Source organism: Hipposideros armiger, unplaced genomic scaffold, assembly GCF_001890085.2.
Source record: "Hipposideros armiger isolate ML-2016 unplaced genomic scaffold, ASM189008v1 scaffold_253, whole genome shotgun sequence".
NCBI classification, from domain to species: Eukaryota; Metazoa; Chordata; class Mammalia; order Chiroptera; family Hipposideridae; genus Hipposideros; species Hipposideros armiger.
Genome location: NW_017731603.1, coordinates 1,945,693 through 1,961,366, shown reverse-complemented (window position 1 = coordinate 1,961,366; position 15,674 = coordinate 1,945,693). Strand labels below are relative to the sequence as shown.

Below are 15,674 nucleotides of genomic sequence, written 5' to 3'. Positions count from 1 at the left end.
GCCCTCTACAGCTAAGATGGTGAACAACAGCTCGACCTGGAGCTGGGCTGCCGTGAGTGGCCAGTCACGGTGTAGACTGCAGCCCCTGCTGCACTGGGCTGCCGTGAGCAACTGTGAGTGGCTGGCAGCCAGCATGAACTGCCATGAGCCGCCTTGAACGGCGTCCAATGGCCGGCAAGCGACTGCCTCACCCGGGAAGAGCGCAATGATAATACCAACATAGGCCAGTGAAGCGATGTCCTCTGCAACTAGACTGAAGAACAAAAGGACAACAACTTGTCTGTTCCTCTTCCCTGATTCCCCAAAGCTGTTCACCTCCCCAACACTGTTCCCCTCCTCCAATTCCCCAATAAAATCTTAGAAAAAAAAATAGGCAGAGGCATGCCCTTCTTCTCTTCCTTTCCTGCTCACTGGACTGAGACACCCTAACGACCCAAATTAGAGCAGCCACTTCAGACCTAGAAACTGAGGCCACAGGCAGCAGGGCAAGAAGGTAGAAGAGCCTGGTCCTGACACTGCAGAGTACAGGGCCAGCCCGGAGCCACATACTTCTGGACTTTAACGTCAGAAGGAGTTAAGCTAATATTTGTTTAAAGCAGGGGTGGGTCAGCCGTTTCTGTAAAAGGCTAGAGAGTAAATATGGAAGTTTTGAGGGCCCTATGGGCCCTGTTACAGCCACTCAACACTGCTCTTGTAGGGTGACATCAGCCACAGACAACAGATAAATGAATGTCACCATGTTCCAGTAAAACTTTTTACTGGACACTAACATCTACATTTCATTTTCAAGTCAGAAGATATTAGCCTCCTTTTGATTTTTTTCAACCATTTAAAAATATAAAATGACTGTTAGCTTGAGGGCTGCACAGATGGTAGCCAGATTTGGCCCAAGGCCCATAGTTTGTTGCTCACTGGCTTAAACCAATGTATTTCGAATTTGTTTCTTTATATTGAACCTATACCCAACCAACACACTAGTACACCACCAGGCAGATAGCAGGTGCTCAGAAACGCTTGTGGAATGAAGAAGTGATATCCACTACCTGACATAAACAACAGAATTTGCTGGAGCACAGGGGAGACATTGCACCCTGACCGAGGCATGGGTGAGGCTGTGCTAAAGAAGGTGGTACTAGAGCTGAACCTTGAAGAACAGGGTATTTGGCTGTGGCAAGGGTGGGTGGCAAGCCGATGAAAGTTCAGTGTGTGCAAATGCCCTCTGAGTGCCTGCAGGTAACACCCAATGACCAGAACACTGGATGTGTGTGAGCACAGCCTTGTCCATGGAGAGGACGTACCAGGCGACCAAGGAATCTGGCTTACCCGCGAAGTCATAAGGGGTCCAGTAAAGGATTTTATGCTAAGGAGTGACATGACTACATTTTCAATTTTAAAAAGATCTCTTTGGCAACAGTGTGGACAGACTGGAAGTCGGTAAGCCTGGAGGCAGGAGGTCAGCCCAAACACCACCTTCACCATGGAGATGGGCCTCATCTTCCTGGCCGAATGAACTGTTTCTGCATCTGTGCTTTGCATGTACAGTGTTTCAAACAACATTATCCTAGAAAATAATGTTTTCTACCTGTTTTCATGTCTGTCTGCTTTAAACTACACGCTTCCTGCAAACAGAAGCTATGCTGTGTTTGTCTCTGCATGCCCCCAGCACAGCTAGCTCAGGAATCTGCTCACAGGTAACTTATTGAACAAATGCATCAGGCCCTAGGTGATTCGGGAACGTACCAGATCCACAGCCCAAATGAAAGTAGGTCATTTAAAGGAATAGTTTATGACGCTAAAGGTAACAAAGACCACACCGCAAACTGCCACACGCGTGGGTGAGGCTGTTGTGGCGACACTGTTCCCACCGAGGCCTGGGAGGGCCTGCTGGCAGCAGCTTGGCTGCGCCAGCAGCTCACCGGCATGGGGATCTTGGAGAGCTCCTTCCCAATGCAGTTCTTCATGATGCTCCATAAATTGAGGCTGTAGTTCGGCTTGTACGGGATTCTAGTTCTCTTTTCCTTCTTGGTCTCTTCCAGCTGATGCTTGTACTGAGAACAAAAACAAGGCCACTCAATCTCCCACAGAGGACAGAAAAACTGGTATGTATAACCTCCCCTTCTCCCATACTTAAAAAAACAAAAACCAGTATTTTCTGTTTCTCTTAGCGCTTTACTAGCAAATCCTTGGGAGTCACACCCCAAGTCCCTCACTCCTGATAACTCCCTAATAAGAATCACCTGTTCATCAAGGCTGATGTCACTGCTGGCTCCACTGATGTTGCTGCCAGTACGTCTACACGGATGGAAATCACGAGAATTAGAACACGGCTCAGAACTAGAGTGTGGTCCCTGCCATGTCTATACAAAGCAGAATGCTAAGCACACTCCACAAACTTATTAATTGGTGATCAAATGACACCTCAAATATGTGTGCATTTAAACATCTCTGGACAACTTGTTTGGGTAAAGCTAACAGTTATGCACTTACTTAAGGGGAAGAGCCCAGATCTCAGTAAACATTGACAACTATAATACTCCCACTGAAACATTTCTGTTGATGGTCAGATACATTCATTTTTCTCGGGAGTCAAGGATAACTTACTTGTGGCCCAAATTTTCAGGCATGGTGATAATCTCAGGAGCATCAAAAAATTCATTCTCATCATCCTCATCACTCATGTCTCCCTTGCCAGGGCAGCACTGATCTACAAGGAGAAAAGCCTCACTCATTACCTCTGGCTGTATTTACCAAAACCTGGCACAGCAGGGTCTTTTCGGTCCTAATCACAAACATAACTACAAATGGTAGAAAGCAGCAGAGGAGCTGGAAGAAATAAGCGGCTCCAGTCGCACTTCCCCTGAGTCACTGACTCTGGAGAATCTGGAGTTCTGTCTGCTGCAGAAAACCACCTGGCTCCTATTGGAACAGGCGACCCCGAGGTCATGCCTTACCTTTGCCAGAACCTGTGCTGCCAGGTGTGTTTGCCGGCAGCACCGTGGCTCCTCGGAAGGCCCTCTCCAGGTGATTATGCTGCTTTGCCAGCTGCTCCAAGGTTTCTTCCAGCCGGATACGCTGGTCTCTCTCATACTGTAGCGACTTCTGCCATTTTTTACTATGGGTCTGGGCTAACATGAGGAAATCTCTGCAGGCCTGTATGGGTAAAGAGTTAATATGTGTCACATCAGCTCACCTAGTGAGAGATACCCCTCAGGCCCATTAAGTAACTTTATTCTGGGAACTCTCAACAAGCAGATCACAATAAATGAAAGACTTTCCCTGTTATTCCACAGAATCAGGGACAGCCAGCTCTGTGATGCAATCAAGGTCAATGCTAGAAAAAAAAATAAGCATGGTTGTCACGCTTCTTTTATATTATTCCTGGTCATGAGGACCAAACAAATGCCAAGTGAGCAGTAAACCTAGACAAAGTATTTGTGGCAACATCACAAAGGGGAGCTGTGCAAACTGCACCAAAAGGAAAAAAAAAATCTACCGATTGAGAGATGAGGAAAAGCATAGGGTAACTGCTTTCAAAAAATTCTTAACTAAACTCAAGTCACCTAAAGCTGAGGAATTTGGACACTGAGAACAGAGGATCTGCACTGAATTAGACCAAATGTGAGGACACTTAATTTGTTATTTTAGTCACTAAGAGAAACACCTGACCTTAAAAATTAGAAGCCTACCTGAAGAATCAAAGAAGGGCTCTGGAGACAAAACACCAATCTGATCACAGCAGTCCCTTCCCTGGCACCCGCTGCTACTGGGACCAAATCCTAACTACTGCTTATGAACAGTACAAGCCCTCCACAGTCAGGCCACCACCTACCTGCATGCTCCTCCCCAGGCAGCAGCACCTGCTCCTGCACCTTCCTGCGGGGCCACACTGAACCGTCACCATTTCGTGGACAGGCTTCTTTCAGGCCTGCCTAGCCATAGCATACACTATCCGCTCTGCCTTGAATGCCCTTTCCCACCCCTTTTCTCTACTTGGCTGGTCCTCTTCATTCTTTACGATCTATGGCAAACATTACTTCTTCTATGACACTTCCCCCAGTCTCCTAAGCAGCCAGTCTCTTCTCTACATTTCCACAGCACTTGGCACTTCTGTCTATTTTACACCAGCCACGGTGGTATCGTGGCTGAGTTTCTCTTTCCAGATGGATCACAAGCAACCAGAAGACACAGTTGACAGTTCATTCATATGCGTATCTCCAGCTCTTAACTTAGGGGCTTTGTACAGATTAGGAGCCTGATAAAGTTTGCTTAATAAGTCAACAAAGGAAGCAATGTAATCTTAAAATTCAATGCTAAAAAGAAACTATTATAAAGAAACTAAAGGTAAATAAAATATCTACTCCTAAGGTTTCAACAATTGCCTGTAGGCCAATGACTACGAAATCAGCAATCCCAGCTCTGGGCTCATGGAGCTTCAGACCAAAATAGCCTATTGCCTATTTAGTGGCTCAGAGGAATCTCAAAATCAGTGGGTCGCAACTGAACTCACTGTGTTCCCTTTCTGTCTTTGCTTCTCCTTTGGTGTTCTCCGTGCCACCTGCCACCTGCCCAAGCCAGAACACTAACAGGTATCCTCGATTCCTAGTTTTTATTCCCTCCCCACATCCAATTATGAAGTTCTATTGATTCTTCTAACATTTCTGGAATCTGCACACTTCTTTTCATCCTTCACACTCAGGGGCAGTACAGAGTACAGGCATACCCTGCAGTTGGGATTACTGAGGCTCTAATCACAGCTCCATCCCACTATCTAGCTATGGAATTCTGGGCAAGTGATACAACCTCTCTGTGCTTCATATTCCTCATCTGTAAACAAAGAATCACAATAATAACTACCTCAGAGTTGCTACTTTACATGTAAAGCATTTAGAACCATATGGGCTCACAGTAAGCTTTCAATGAGGTGTTAGCTATTACAATATATTAAGCCTGCATCCAAATCGGTCATGTCCTCTCTTCATCTACTACTCCCAAGCCCATTTAATGTGATCTGCACCCCATTCCCTCCCCACACTTAGTTCCTGTCCAGCGTCATCTCTAGCTACTACCTTGCTCTAATAATTCATAGTCAATTACCAGCAGTTCTCAGACTTTAGGAGAGGGGGAGATCTGTATAATGCCTCACCTCCACCTAGATCAACTCTTCTCCCTCACTCCCTTTTTTTTTTTTTTTTTTTTTTTTTTTAAGCTGAGCCATCCTGCTACCTGGTGGCAGCTCAACGGCTGCTCAGCGGCTGCTCAGCTCGGACTGGACTCGAACCGCTGTTGCTCAGAGCTCAAACTCTTGAGCGAGCTCTTAACCAACTGAGCCACTCGGCCGGCCCCCTCACTCCCTTTTAATGATGTTGATCATAACTAAAATTTAGTGAGCAACAATTGTATATCAGGTACTTGGCTGAACGCTTTACATTAATTATCTAATAAAAGCCTTTCAATAACCTTGTGAGTGGCTACTAGTATCATCTCCATTCACAGAAAAGGAATTGAGGTCACAGAGGAAGTAGGCTGCCCAGGTTATACAGTTGTTAACCCAGTTGGACTTCAGGGCCCCAAGCTCTGTGTTGCCTTTTTTCATGGGGAGACTGTCTCTGGTCTTTCAGAATTTAGTTGAGGTGGTGCCTTCTCTAATTCTCCTCTGAGCCAGCCGCCTCCAATGTGCTATCCCACAGCAGCCTGAGCTCATTTCCTCACACACTCAGCACACTCCATAAAGACCTGGCTACTTCTCTGTCCCCTCTTTAGAGAGTTATCTCCCCAAGGGCAGGGACAATGTCCATGTTTGTTTTATATCCCCTAGCACAGTTCCTATGACACAGAAGGGGCTCAACAGACATTCACGAATGGATACTCTGTCAAATTTACTCCCCTGGTGAGCTCCACTTTGATAGTAAGAAAAGCTGTATCCTAAGCAGTCAAGAAATGGAGTGACCTGTGTTCTTCATTTGACATAACTGCCCCTTTACAGATGTGACACGCTAGCACGTTAATTTCTAACATGCATATTACATTTAAGGCCTCGCCATCATCACCTAAAAGGTATAAAGGAAACAAGGCAGGGAGAAAAAACACATTTTAAGCAACAGCCAGCTATGAAAGGGGTACGAGTAGAGCACCAGGAGAGAACAGAATGAGAAAGCTCTCCTCTGACTCCCAAGAAATCACTCCCTTTGACTGAACTCTGGACACTTGACAATTAGGGAAGAATTGCCCCGAGGAAGGAGGAGGAGCATATTTTCAAGAGTAAAATCCAAACGAAAGCTTCAGTTTTATGAGAAATTTTTCAATCAAGAGGTGTTTTATTTGGCAAAATTTTCACATCAAGAGTAGAAAAAAATCGTCACGGAGCAGGGTATGCTCACCTGACAGGGATAAAAGGCAACGTCCGCTGCCAGGAGGCGGCTGTGTCCTGAGTTGTTCTATATAACAAGTATACTTATTCAGTATTGGTTAATGGAGCTGTAAGATTTATGAGGTTTCCCTGATCACAAGAGGACCAGAAAAGCGGGCACACAGTCACTGAGAAGGGCGGCAGTTTGGAAAAAGAGCACACGACCAGACGTCGGAAACACAGCATCAGTGCTGATGAACAGAAGCGTCCTGAAGACAGTAGATCTCCCTGAAGTGGACAAAATAATTTGCCTTTTCTACCTCGTGTGAATCAGAGCACTGAAGAAAATCTTCCGCACCTCAGAAAATGGTATGAAATAAAGGTTATCACAACTCTCTATTAAGTAACAAAGGGGTTTCAAATGAGAATTGTCTCGTATGCACAGGGAAAAACCTTTGCTCTCTAGGAGCCACGTGAGCCAAACCAGTTCCAAGCAAATGTCTTATTATCACTTGCCCAACAAGGGAAAATCTGGCCCTAGTGAAGTAATTTCATCCAGTTTAATAAGATAGAAAAAAATCCCTGCTTAAGCCGTCTCTCACAGGGTACTCTTCTCATTTGCATTATGTAACGTCTTCATGTTCTCATGTGGAAGTTACTAAAACAACCTGCCAGGTGAGATTCAGTCACCAGTGGAGGAAAAACAGCATTGTTTAAACCGTGTATTCATTTCATACCAATCACCCAGTATCTGCGATACATCACTAATGCCAGTGGCGCTTTGGCTTTACTTAGAGCCTTGCACCCAAGCAGCAGAAGTACTCCACAGACCAGTAACAGCCGCCGATATAGCAGTGACAAGGAGGCAGAGAAAGAAGGGTTGGCCCCTTCTTTTTAAGCGGACGTACCCAAAGCCGAACATTCTGTATCACCCAAAATTACCCCTGAGATCAAGGACTAAAGATAAGACTAATGAGTATAAGGTTCTCACTAGTATTTGATCCAGCCTGTAGGCCAGAATACATCAGCAACATTAAGGATAAGACTCCAACTTAAGGCTCCATGAAGATGACAATGGAAAGGACCCATGAGATCTTTTTGTTCCAACAGATAAAGTTAGCTCAAAATCAATCAGTCAGTCAATCAATCAATCAATCAATCAATCAATCTGCAACCCAGAGAGCTTAAGGGATGCAATCCCTGTCCCCATCAGATGCCCCGGTTGCGGAAGCAGGGCCGGAGCTCTGGGCTGCTAACTAATGGCCAGGCTGGAGCAGTGAGCTCCTGACCAGCTGAGCAGAGCATGGAAGTCGCTCCATCTAAGCACCCCCCTCCCTGTTCTAGTCAACAAACAATGTAACTGAAATCCCTTGAGCAGTGAAGCGGACCTAACATTCTGCCTTTCGGGATAGTTACATTCAAAGAGGGAAAGACTCAGGGAGCAACACAGGCACCATGTGGCTTACATTGATCATGGCGTTGGATGTGATCCTAAAGAGCGTGGCCCGCTCATTGACCTGCTTGATCTTCTCGTTGCTCTCGGCAGGCAGCCTCAGGGACTCCAGCTCGCTGAGGGAGCGCTGCAGCGCGGTGCCGTGCTTGGCTATCAGGTCGTTGCACGTGCTCAGGTCCTCCACTTTGCTGGACAGGGTCCGGAGGGTGTTCTGCAGCTCCGTCTTGTCAGTTTGTGAGACAGACTCTTCATCTCCTGACTCATCTGCAGAAGCAGGTTAGTCACGTGACTCCAGGCCCAGGAGTGAGAGTCTGAACCCCACCAATTCTGCCCGCACCCAAACTGCCACTCCTCACACACTGTGCATTCTGACTGACCGTCGGCTCACATTTACCAGACGACTTTTCTACAGTGCGGTCCACAGCCCACCCGCATCACAAACACCAGAGAACAGGTGCAGTCTCCGGCCCCACCCCCAGAGACTCTAATTTGGCCGGTGTGAGGAAGGCCCAGGAATCTGTATCCGAGTAAGCTGCCCAGGCAATCGTGATGCACACTGAAGTTTGAGAAGCAAAGGCCTAGTGGACAGGATGGAAAAGCTAGCTGGCTCTTGGGGCTGGGAATGAATTATCGAGCCTTTTAACTTTACCTTCAGGGTTCCAAACCAGTCCAAGCTGATTATTACTGCAAATCCATTATCACTTGTTGGGTGACTGGTGGGCCCTATGAGGGATAGGCTGAGAAGCATAGCCCAACATCACCAAAAGGTTCATTAAGTTATCTTTTCTGAAGGAGGGCTCAGGAACTTGGGGATGAGCTCAGTTGACACTAAGGCCACCACTACACTGAAAGCAATGCAAGGTCTTCTGTTAAACGACTCTCTGATAATCAGTCAAGTAGACAGCTATGCTGTACCTCACTATCAGTTTTGTATGTAATGCTTTGGTAGCTGCAAAGTGCTTTTTCAGCAGTGTCACCTCCTTTGGGGGAGCTAACATCAACACTAACATCAAAACAAAAGAAATACGGAAAGACCTGCCCCATCTGCTACACAGACAGGCAGGGCCAAAGTGAAATATAACCTGTTACAAACAAATTTAAAAGCAGTGAATTTTCCTTTCACGGCTTAACAGATATTAAATAGAGTACAGGAAATGACAGGAGATAAGGCAAACAACAGATGAACAAAAGTCAGCAAGGGACCATCTTGCTCAGCTCTACGTAAACAAGCTCAGTATGATTAAACTATCAACATCTGGGGGAATCCTACTATTTTCCTTGAAGAAAAATCAAAATATAATTATTGGGTTGTCGGAAAAGTCATGACGTATTTTTTCTATGTTTTCTGTTGCAAAAATGCGTCATGACTTTTCCGACAACCCAATAGATTTCTTTTTTTAGTGAAACTAAGGCAGCAAAGTGATGCTTTTTCATAGAAAACATCACATATGATGTTTCTGACAGTCTACAAAGATTGTTTGTTTCAACTCAACTAACAAATAGTTAAGAAGATGTCAAAAGAAAAGAAAAAACGAAGGATAGATCCAAATTGTGAGTTGTAATAAACCCAAAACTGACCTAGCAATAAAATAATCATTTCTCAAAATTCTAAGTCAATTGGCATTAAAAGCCAAAAGGACAACGGTTTATGACTGTAGGACAGTTTCTCAGCTGCAGCACTACTGCCGTTTTGGGCCACACAACTGCTGTGGGCGGCTGTCCTCTGCTGTGGAGGCTGCTGAACCTACAGCCTCCCTGGCCTCTACTCGCCACACGCCAGCAGCACCACCAACCCTCTGTTGTGACAAGGAGAATGTCTCCAGACGTTGCCAAATGTCCCCTGCAGGGCAGAACCGCCCTTGCTTGAAAAGCACCCCTTCATGAGCAATACTGCAAGCCTGAGACTTCTCGGAGATAGTCAGTAATTAAATGGCAATAAGGCATAAAATAAGATTTGTGCATAAGAGGAGCAAATGGAAAGTTTCCCGGACATAGTGTTCTGTGCTCCCTACCCGATTCTGCCAGCATCTTCACAGCCTTGGCCTTGGCCAATTCCAGGGCTGTCACCCAGCGCTGCCGCTCCACTTCCGAGCTAGCCTTCAGGTGGTAGGTCTGTGTACCCCCGTTGGTAAGGACGAAGTTGCAGGTATCCTCCACGGTGATGGTGGCTGTGGCAAGGTTGATGGTACCACGGCAGGTATGTCTCATTTCTGCCTTTGACCTGCAACAACGAGACAGACACACTAAGTAGAAAGCTGATGGGTGCTTTATCCTTGATTGCATTCCACTATTCCATTACTTTCCATAACTCTAAAGCTTTTTGGGATAAGCAAGTTCTAATATTTCCCTCAAATGGGTCCCTAAAATTCAAGAAACAATCGGTGGGGATTTCGTTTCAGACCCTAAGTGTTGTTTCTGAGTCCAATTTTATTGCTCTGCTGTTCCTCTCACCCTTAGCTTTTTTTTTTTTTTCCAAAGATTTTTATTGGGGAATTGGGGGATGGGAACAGTGCTGGGGAATTGGGGGAAGGGGAACAGACAAGCTGCTGTTGTTTTGCTCCTCAGTCTAGTTGTGGAGGACGTCGCCTCACTGGCCCAAGTTGGCACCATCATTGCGCTCTTCCCGGGTGAGGCAGATCAGTCACCGGCTTCTGGACAGCTGCTCACTGTGGCTACTGGCCGCTCACGCTGGCTGCTGGCTACACACGGTAGCCCACGGCAACCCAGCTACACACGGTAGCCCACGGCAACCCACTGCCACAGGGGCTGCAGCCTATGCCGTCGGCGGCGACTTAGGGCAGCCCAGCTCCAGGTTGAGCTGTTGTTCAGCATCCTAGCTGCGGAGGGCAGTGTCACTGGCCCTCATATGTGGGATCCGAACCGGGGCCCTCTGGTGTCCCAAGCAAGTTCCCAACCATCGCACCACTCAGCCGGCCCTCACACTTAGCTTTTTAAAGAGAGACTTCACTGAAGTATAACTACATGCAATATAAATTCAGCAATTTTAAGTGTAAGACTCAGTGAGTTTTGACACATGTATATAATTGTATAACTACAGTCACAATCAAGAAGTAGACCATTTCCATCACCCCAAAAAGTCCCCTCGTGCCCTTTCACAGTCAGGGATTACTTTTTGTTTAGTAAGTTATAATTATAATCTAGTGCTTTTATACAGTCATGCGACAAATTTTCGTATAACAATCTCCTTCCCTAAGAGAAAGAATAGCTAGCTCCATTTCACATATACTGAATAGACCCCCCTCCCCAACTGTAAGCCAGCTCAAATGAGAACTGTCACACTATGGTTAGAATTGTACTGCAGAAGTGTGCAGCACACTTAGATGTTTACAGTATTAAATATTGACTACAGCTCAAATGATACGAAATAGGAATACGTAACTAGCTTTCTGTGGGAGTAAAGAAAGACTAACCATGAAAGAATCATCAGGTGGTATAATCTTTCGGGAATATGTTCTTTCCCAAGGTCCACTTACCTCTATTGGTGGGAACTCCTAAGCCCTCTATTAATAGCTAGGAAAGATTCAGCAAATCTGTTCTCAGAGAGGACTGGGTGTAAAAATTTTCCCCATCTCTACTGACTGACAGTTCTATTAATAGACTAACTTTTGAACTTTACAGCACAACTTGGTGACAACAAGCTGCAAGAGACTTCACATAAAATAGCAAGCTGCTAGCACAACGGAGTCTACAGTGCAAACTGTGCTTCATTTCTCCACCACCTGCTGGCTATGCTCAGGGACCTGCCTGTTGAGACAGCAGTTTTCCCTGACCAACTTGGAACGTAAAGAGGTCAAAGTCCTTTGCCAACTGCCACAGTGCAAAGCAGAGTCACTTCCCTTTCACCGAGCCGAGCGGCCAAACACACCTGGCACATCCAGAATTCCTGCATGCCAGGAATGACACACATCCCATCTCCAGAAATTAAAATTTGGTATGTTTGAGAAGGTTGGTTGACTGTGCTTAGGAAGACAGGTTTGCTATTGTTCAGTTTGTCACATGACACTGGTTTTTCTTCCTCAAATGCACAAATGAGCAGTACGGGATGGCCAGGAGGGGTCTCAATGGACTGGGCCATTTCCATCCCTTGCACCTGCCACACTGTAACGTGAATCCCTGTTTTTTTCTATTCTTACCTCCCCTCCCCCACCCCAAGCTTCAGTTACATTATACATAATGCAGGCTGAATTACAGACCCATGGCTGACAGGCCACTCACCCTTGTGTTCTACTCCAAAGGTGCTACTTGGGCCTTCTACCACATTCCTCACAATGTGCCGGTACTTTTCACATATCACCTCCCAGGAAATCTCCTCTGCCTGGTCATCTTCATGAACTAAAGAGGTTTCTCTTTATGACATAAAGTCTGTAGCAGTTTAAAAAATACCAAGGAACCCTGCCTGGGAGTAAAGCAGGCTTGACCTCGGAGCTCTTTGGTTTGGGCAAAATACACCGATGGTTATAAGTGATTAGTACAGAAGCTGGAAAAGGTGATTTTTCAGGATGCAAGGTAAGTTCTTCAGGCGTGGCAGTATTAGGTGGTACTTTCTGGCTAGAAATGTCTTCCCTGAAAAGGCCAGCCGAAACAGTAACTCAATCTCTAGAAGCTAGCCAGGGAAGCCAATACCATGGGCCTGTTACGATGTGTCTGCGAGAGCTGGGATTCTACATATGGTCCTAAGTAAGTGGACATCTGTGTAACTGGGTATGTAAGGAAGAACAGGGTGTGTAAAAAGAGGGAAGTGGAGTTGCCAAAGCCACTCGGAAAGAGGATGGGTCTCGGAAGTACGTGATCCCAGTTACCAAGAAAACAGTGTTTTGTAAAAGGCATATATAGGAAACGACAGGTTTTGGAGGCATGCCTAACAGGACAAATGACAAGTTGGCTAAATAACTCTAGGGAGATGGGGACCCGAAGAACTCTATTACAAGAATAAACTACTACCATAGTTGGTCGGAGGCACTTTACTGTGATTTTGAGAGTAATACATAGATTTGATAACTCTGGATCCTGTCGCTTGGTTTGTGGGTGGGACTAGGCAAGGACAGGTCTACGGCGTATTTCCCAGCATGTGGTTTTGGTAGGTTTTGGAAGGAGTTTTATCTGTAGTCAGTTAGATACCACTAGCTCTTGGAAGAGAGAAGTCAAAAGTGGTTACAAGTACTTGAAGAGACAACATATTAGTTATTAATGCCTAGTGAAGATAATATTGATCAAGACTGGTTGGTCCTGATCAAACAATCAACTAGCCTGGAGAGTGGATCTGATAAAAACTTGGATGAGGAAAAATGATCACACAGTAAGGCCTTCGGCTGATACACAACTTTGAAAATGGGGAATTAGTATCAACAGTGACTTACAAGTCAAGTTAGGATATGAACCAACTGAACATTAGAATGATGGTCGATGTAACAGGGAAACATAAACCTGAGTAGGGGAAAAGCTTTGGAGCAAACTGAAATTTTAGATTTGTAATCTTAAAGTCCTGGATAAGTAATCAGAAGGCGTTAAAATTAAAATTAATTCTTAATATAATAATGCAAATGATATATGCACAGCTGTTCACAATTAATGTTGCTTAAGCAGTGAGGATGCACTAAGGCATTTCCCAGGTTCCTACTTCAACAACCTGCAACCCCCATCTTCAATTTCCCCTCAAAACTCTCTAATAAGAGTCAGTGCAAAGGAACTGATCAAAGAGGTATTTGTTCACTCTAACTCTCCTGGTGGCAGAGTGACGACTGGCAGAGGAAAAGAAACATAGAGTGAGCTGCTCTGAATAACTGTTTTGGGTCCCACATAGGATGGTCTTTATATAGATTTCTGTTAGAAATGCTATTATAATAGGCAGTCTCCTTTGAAGGAGACTTTTATACAACTTGTATAAAGTAAACAGAGTAACCAGGATCTACAAACTTAGTTGCTATTGGTAAGTAATTATCTCTGTATCTGATTCATGTAACACTAACCTGGGTTTTAGGTTATGTTGGTGTGAACAGAACTAGTTTCAAATCCTGACTCCTCAAGACACTGGGCATGTTGCCCAAGCTGTCTCAGTTTCCTCATCAGTAAGATGGGAATATCTCCTAACTCCCAGGATTGTTGGGACTCAACAAAATACTGTATGTAAAACACCGATCCAAACTGTTCAGGCCTCAGAAAATGTTTATGTCCCGTCCCCAAATCCGGTATCTTTAAGCCCTCTAGCTATACTAACACAAGTAGCCAAAAGCATGTTCGCTTATGGCAAGATTGTGAGATACCATAAGTATACATTCAACATTCCAAAACACACACTGTTGAACAGAAGTAATCATACCAAAGACATGGATTCTTCTTTTAATAAAACTGAAACCTAACCAACCAGAGACCCCAGAAATGCTGGATAGAACACTTAATCATCCCCATAGGAGGAGGTGAGGCAAGCAAAAATAGAAGCAGCACTGGAGTGCACATCTCCCCTCTGAGCTGTCTAGAAGGGAGGTACGGGCAAGACTTGGAGAGATAAGGCAGACGGGACAGATACCGAGGCCACCCGGTGCACAGTGTCCTGGTGCCTGAATGTGGAGCGAGCAAAGGCGGGTACATCAAGGGCTGCTAATAACCTTGAAATCTGGAGGCTGGGCACAGTCCAGCCTTGGGACTCTTGCTGTAAGTTCATTGGGAGCAGTGCCTGGGCTTTGTGCTCCCATGTGTGCCCCTTTGGTCCCTACAAGCGCCTTTCTTGCAGAATTAACCATTGCACCGATATGCTGGTGGACACTTATTGGAAGACGAGATGCTCTTCAAACGACTGGAAAGGCCAAGGGACCGAAAGGGAAGATATGGCACCAAGAGTGGGCAACCCAGGTGGAGGGGTAAGTCCTGGGGCATTCACTCGCAATGGTGGGCTCGTGTCGCGGCTGTCAATGCGCGCAGGTGACGAAAAAGGGCCTGGGGCGACCTTGGCTGTGGTGCCGGCTGGTGAGGGTGACGGCGCGGGGACTGTGGGCTACAGTGGGAGACCGCGCCCCGGAAGCAGTTACCTGTAGTAGCTCAGGAGCCCGTTGCTCAGCACAAACCACCGCCGCTGGTAGCCTTTGATATAATTGGTCCATTTGAAGAGCCAGCCCTCTCGAGCCGAGCCCGAACTCCCAGTTCCTGAGCCGCCGGAGCCCCCCGCCGGCGGCGCAGGGGCTGGGCCCGCCGCCGCCACTCCCCCGGCCCCAGGACCCGTGCCGCCCGCAGCCGCCGCGGCCACGGTGCCCGGCGCGGCCCCGGAGCCTGGCCCCGAGTCTCCGCGGCCGCCGCCGCCTCCTCCCAGCACGGGGGGACCGGTGCCGCCGCCGCCCGGAGCAGCAATGGCTGCCGGGCCCGGCCCCACCACTCCTCTCAGCTCTGTCGCCGCCATGAGCCGCCGCCGTCCGGAGATACTGGACCGGAACCGCCTACGAGAGCCGGCGTCGCCGCCCGAAGCGCCCCACAAGGCTAGCGCATCAGTCGCCGCCGCGCAGCGTCCCCGCCCCGCCAGGCCGTGGGGAGGAGGGCTCGGTTCCGGAAAGGAGGAAGTCGATTGGTGCCGCTGAGTGTCACTTGCAAAAGATCCCTAGGACATTGGCATTTCTCTGGGGCCTGTCATTCCTCACCGTCCAGTGAGAGCCCGGGGTGGGATGCGTCCGCCAGGTACGCCGTTGATTGGTTCAAATGAAAGCCAATCAGATTCATGTAAAGCTCATTGGTGCTTTCCCGAAGGCTCCAGAATTCTGGGAGGACTCGAGAATGTAGACGGCCTGGCCAATACGATCGTCGATTGGCTAGTGCTTCCGCCAATCATTTTAGTTTGCTGCCGTCACCGCCACGTCACCCCCTCCCATCATT

General features: G+C 46.9%; 1 protein-coding gene across 1 annotated transcript in view; it reads right to left on the bottom strand.

The window, feature by feature from the left end:
- OSBP (oxysterol binding protein) overlaps positions 1-15,674 on the bottom strand; it is a 32,759-nt gene extending 17,085 nt beyond the window's left edge. The window contains exons 1-7 of the mRNA XM_019656037.1: positions 14,843-15,674; positions 9,812-10,020; positions 7,813-8,063; positions 2,952-3,150; positions 2,602-2,704; positions 2,238-2,292; positions 1,917-2,048 (exon numbers count right to left, since the gene is read on the bottom strand). Coding sequence (XP_019511582.1) covers positions 1,917-2,048; positions 2,238-2,292; positions 2,602-2,704; positions 2,952-3,150; positions 7,813-8,063; positions 9,812-10,020; positions 14,843-15,207 — 1,314 coding nt within the window. The 5' untranslated portion in view covers positions 15,208-15,674. The remainder of the gene's footprint in view (positions 1-1,916; positions 2,049-2,237; positions 2,293-2,601; positions 2,705-2,951; positions 3,151-7,812; positions 8,064-9,811; positions 10,021-14,842) is intronic.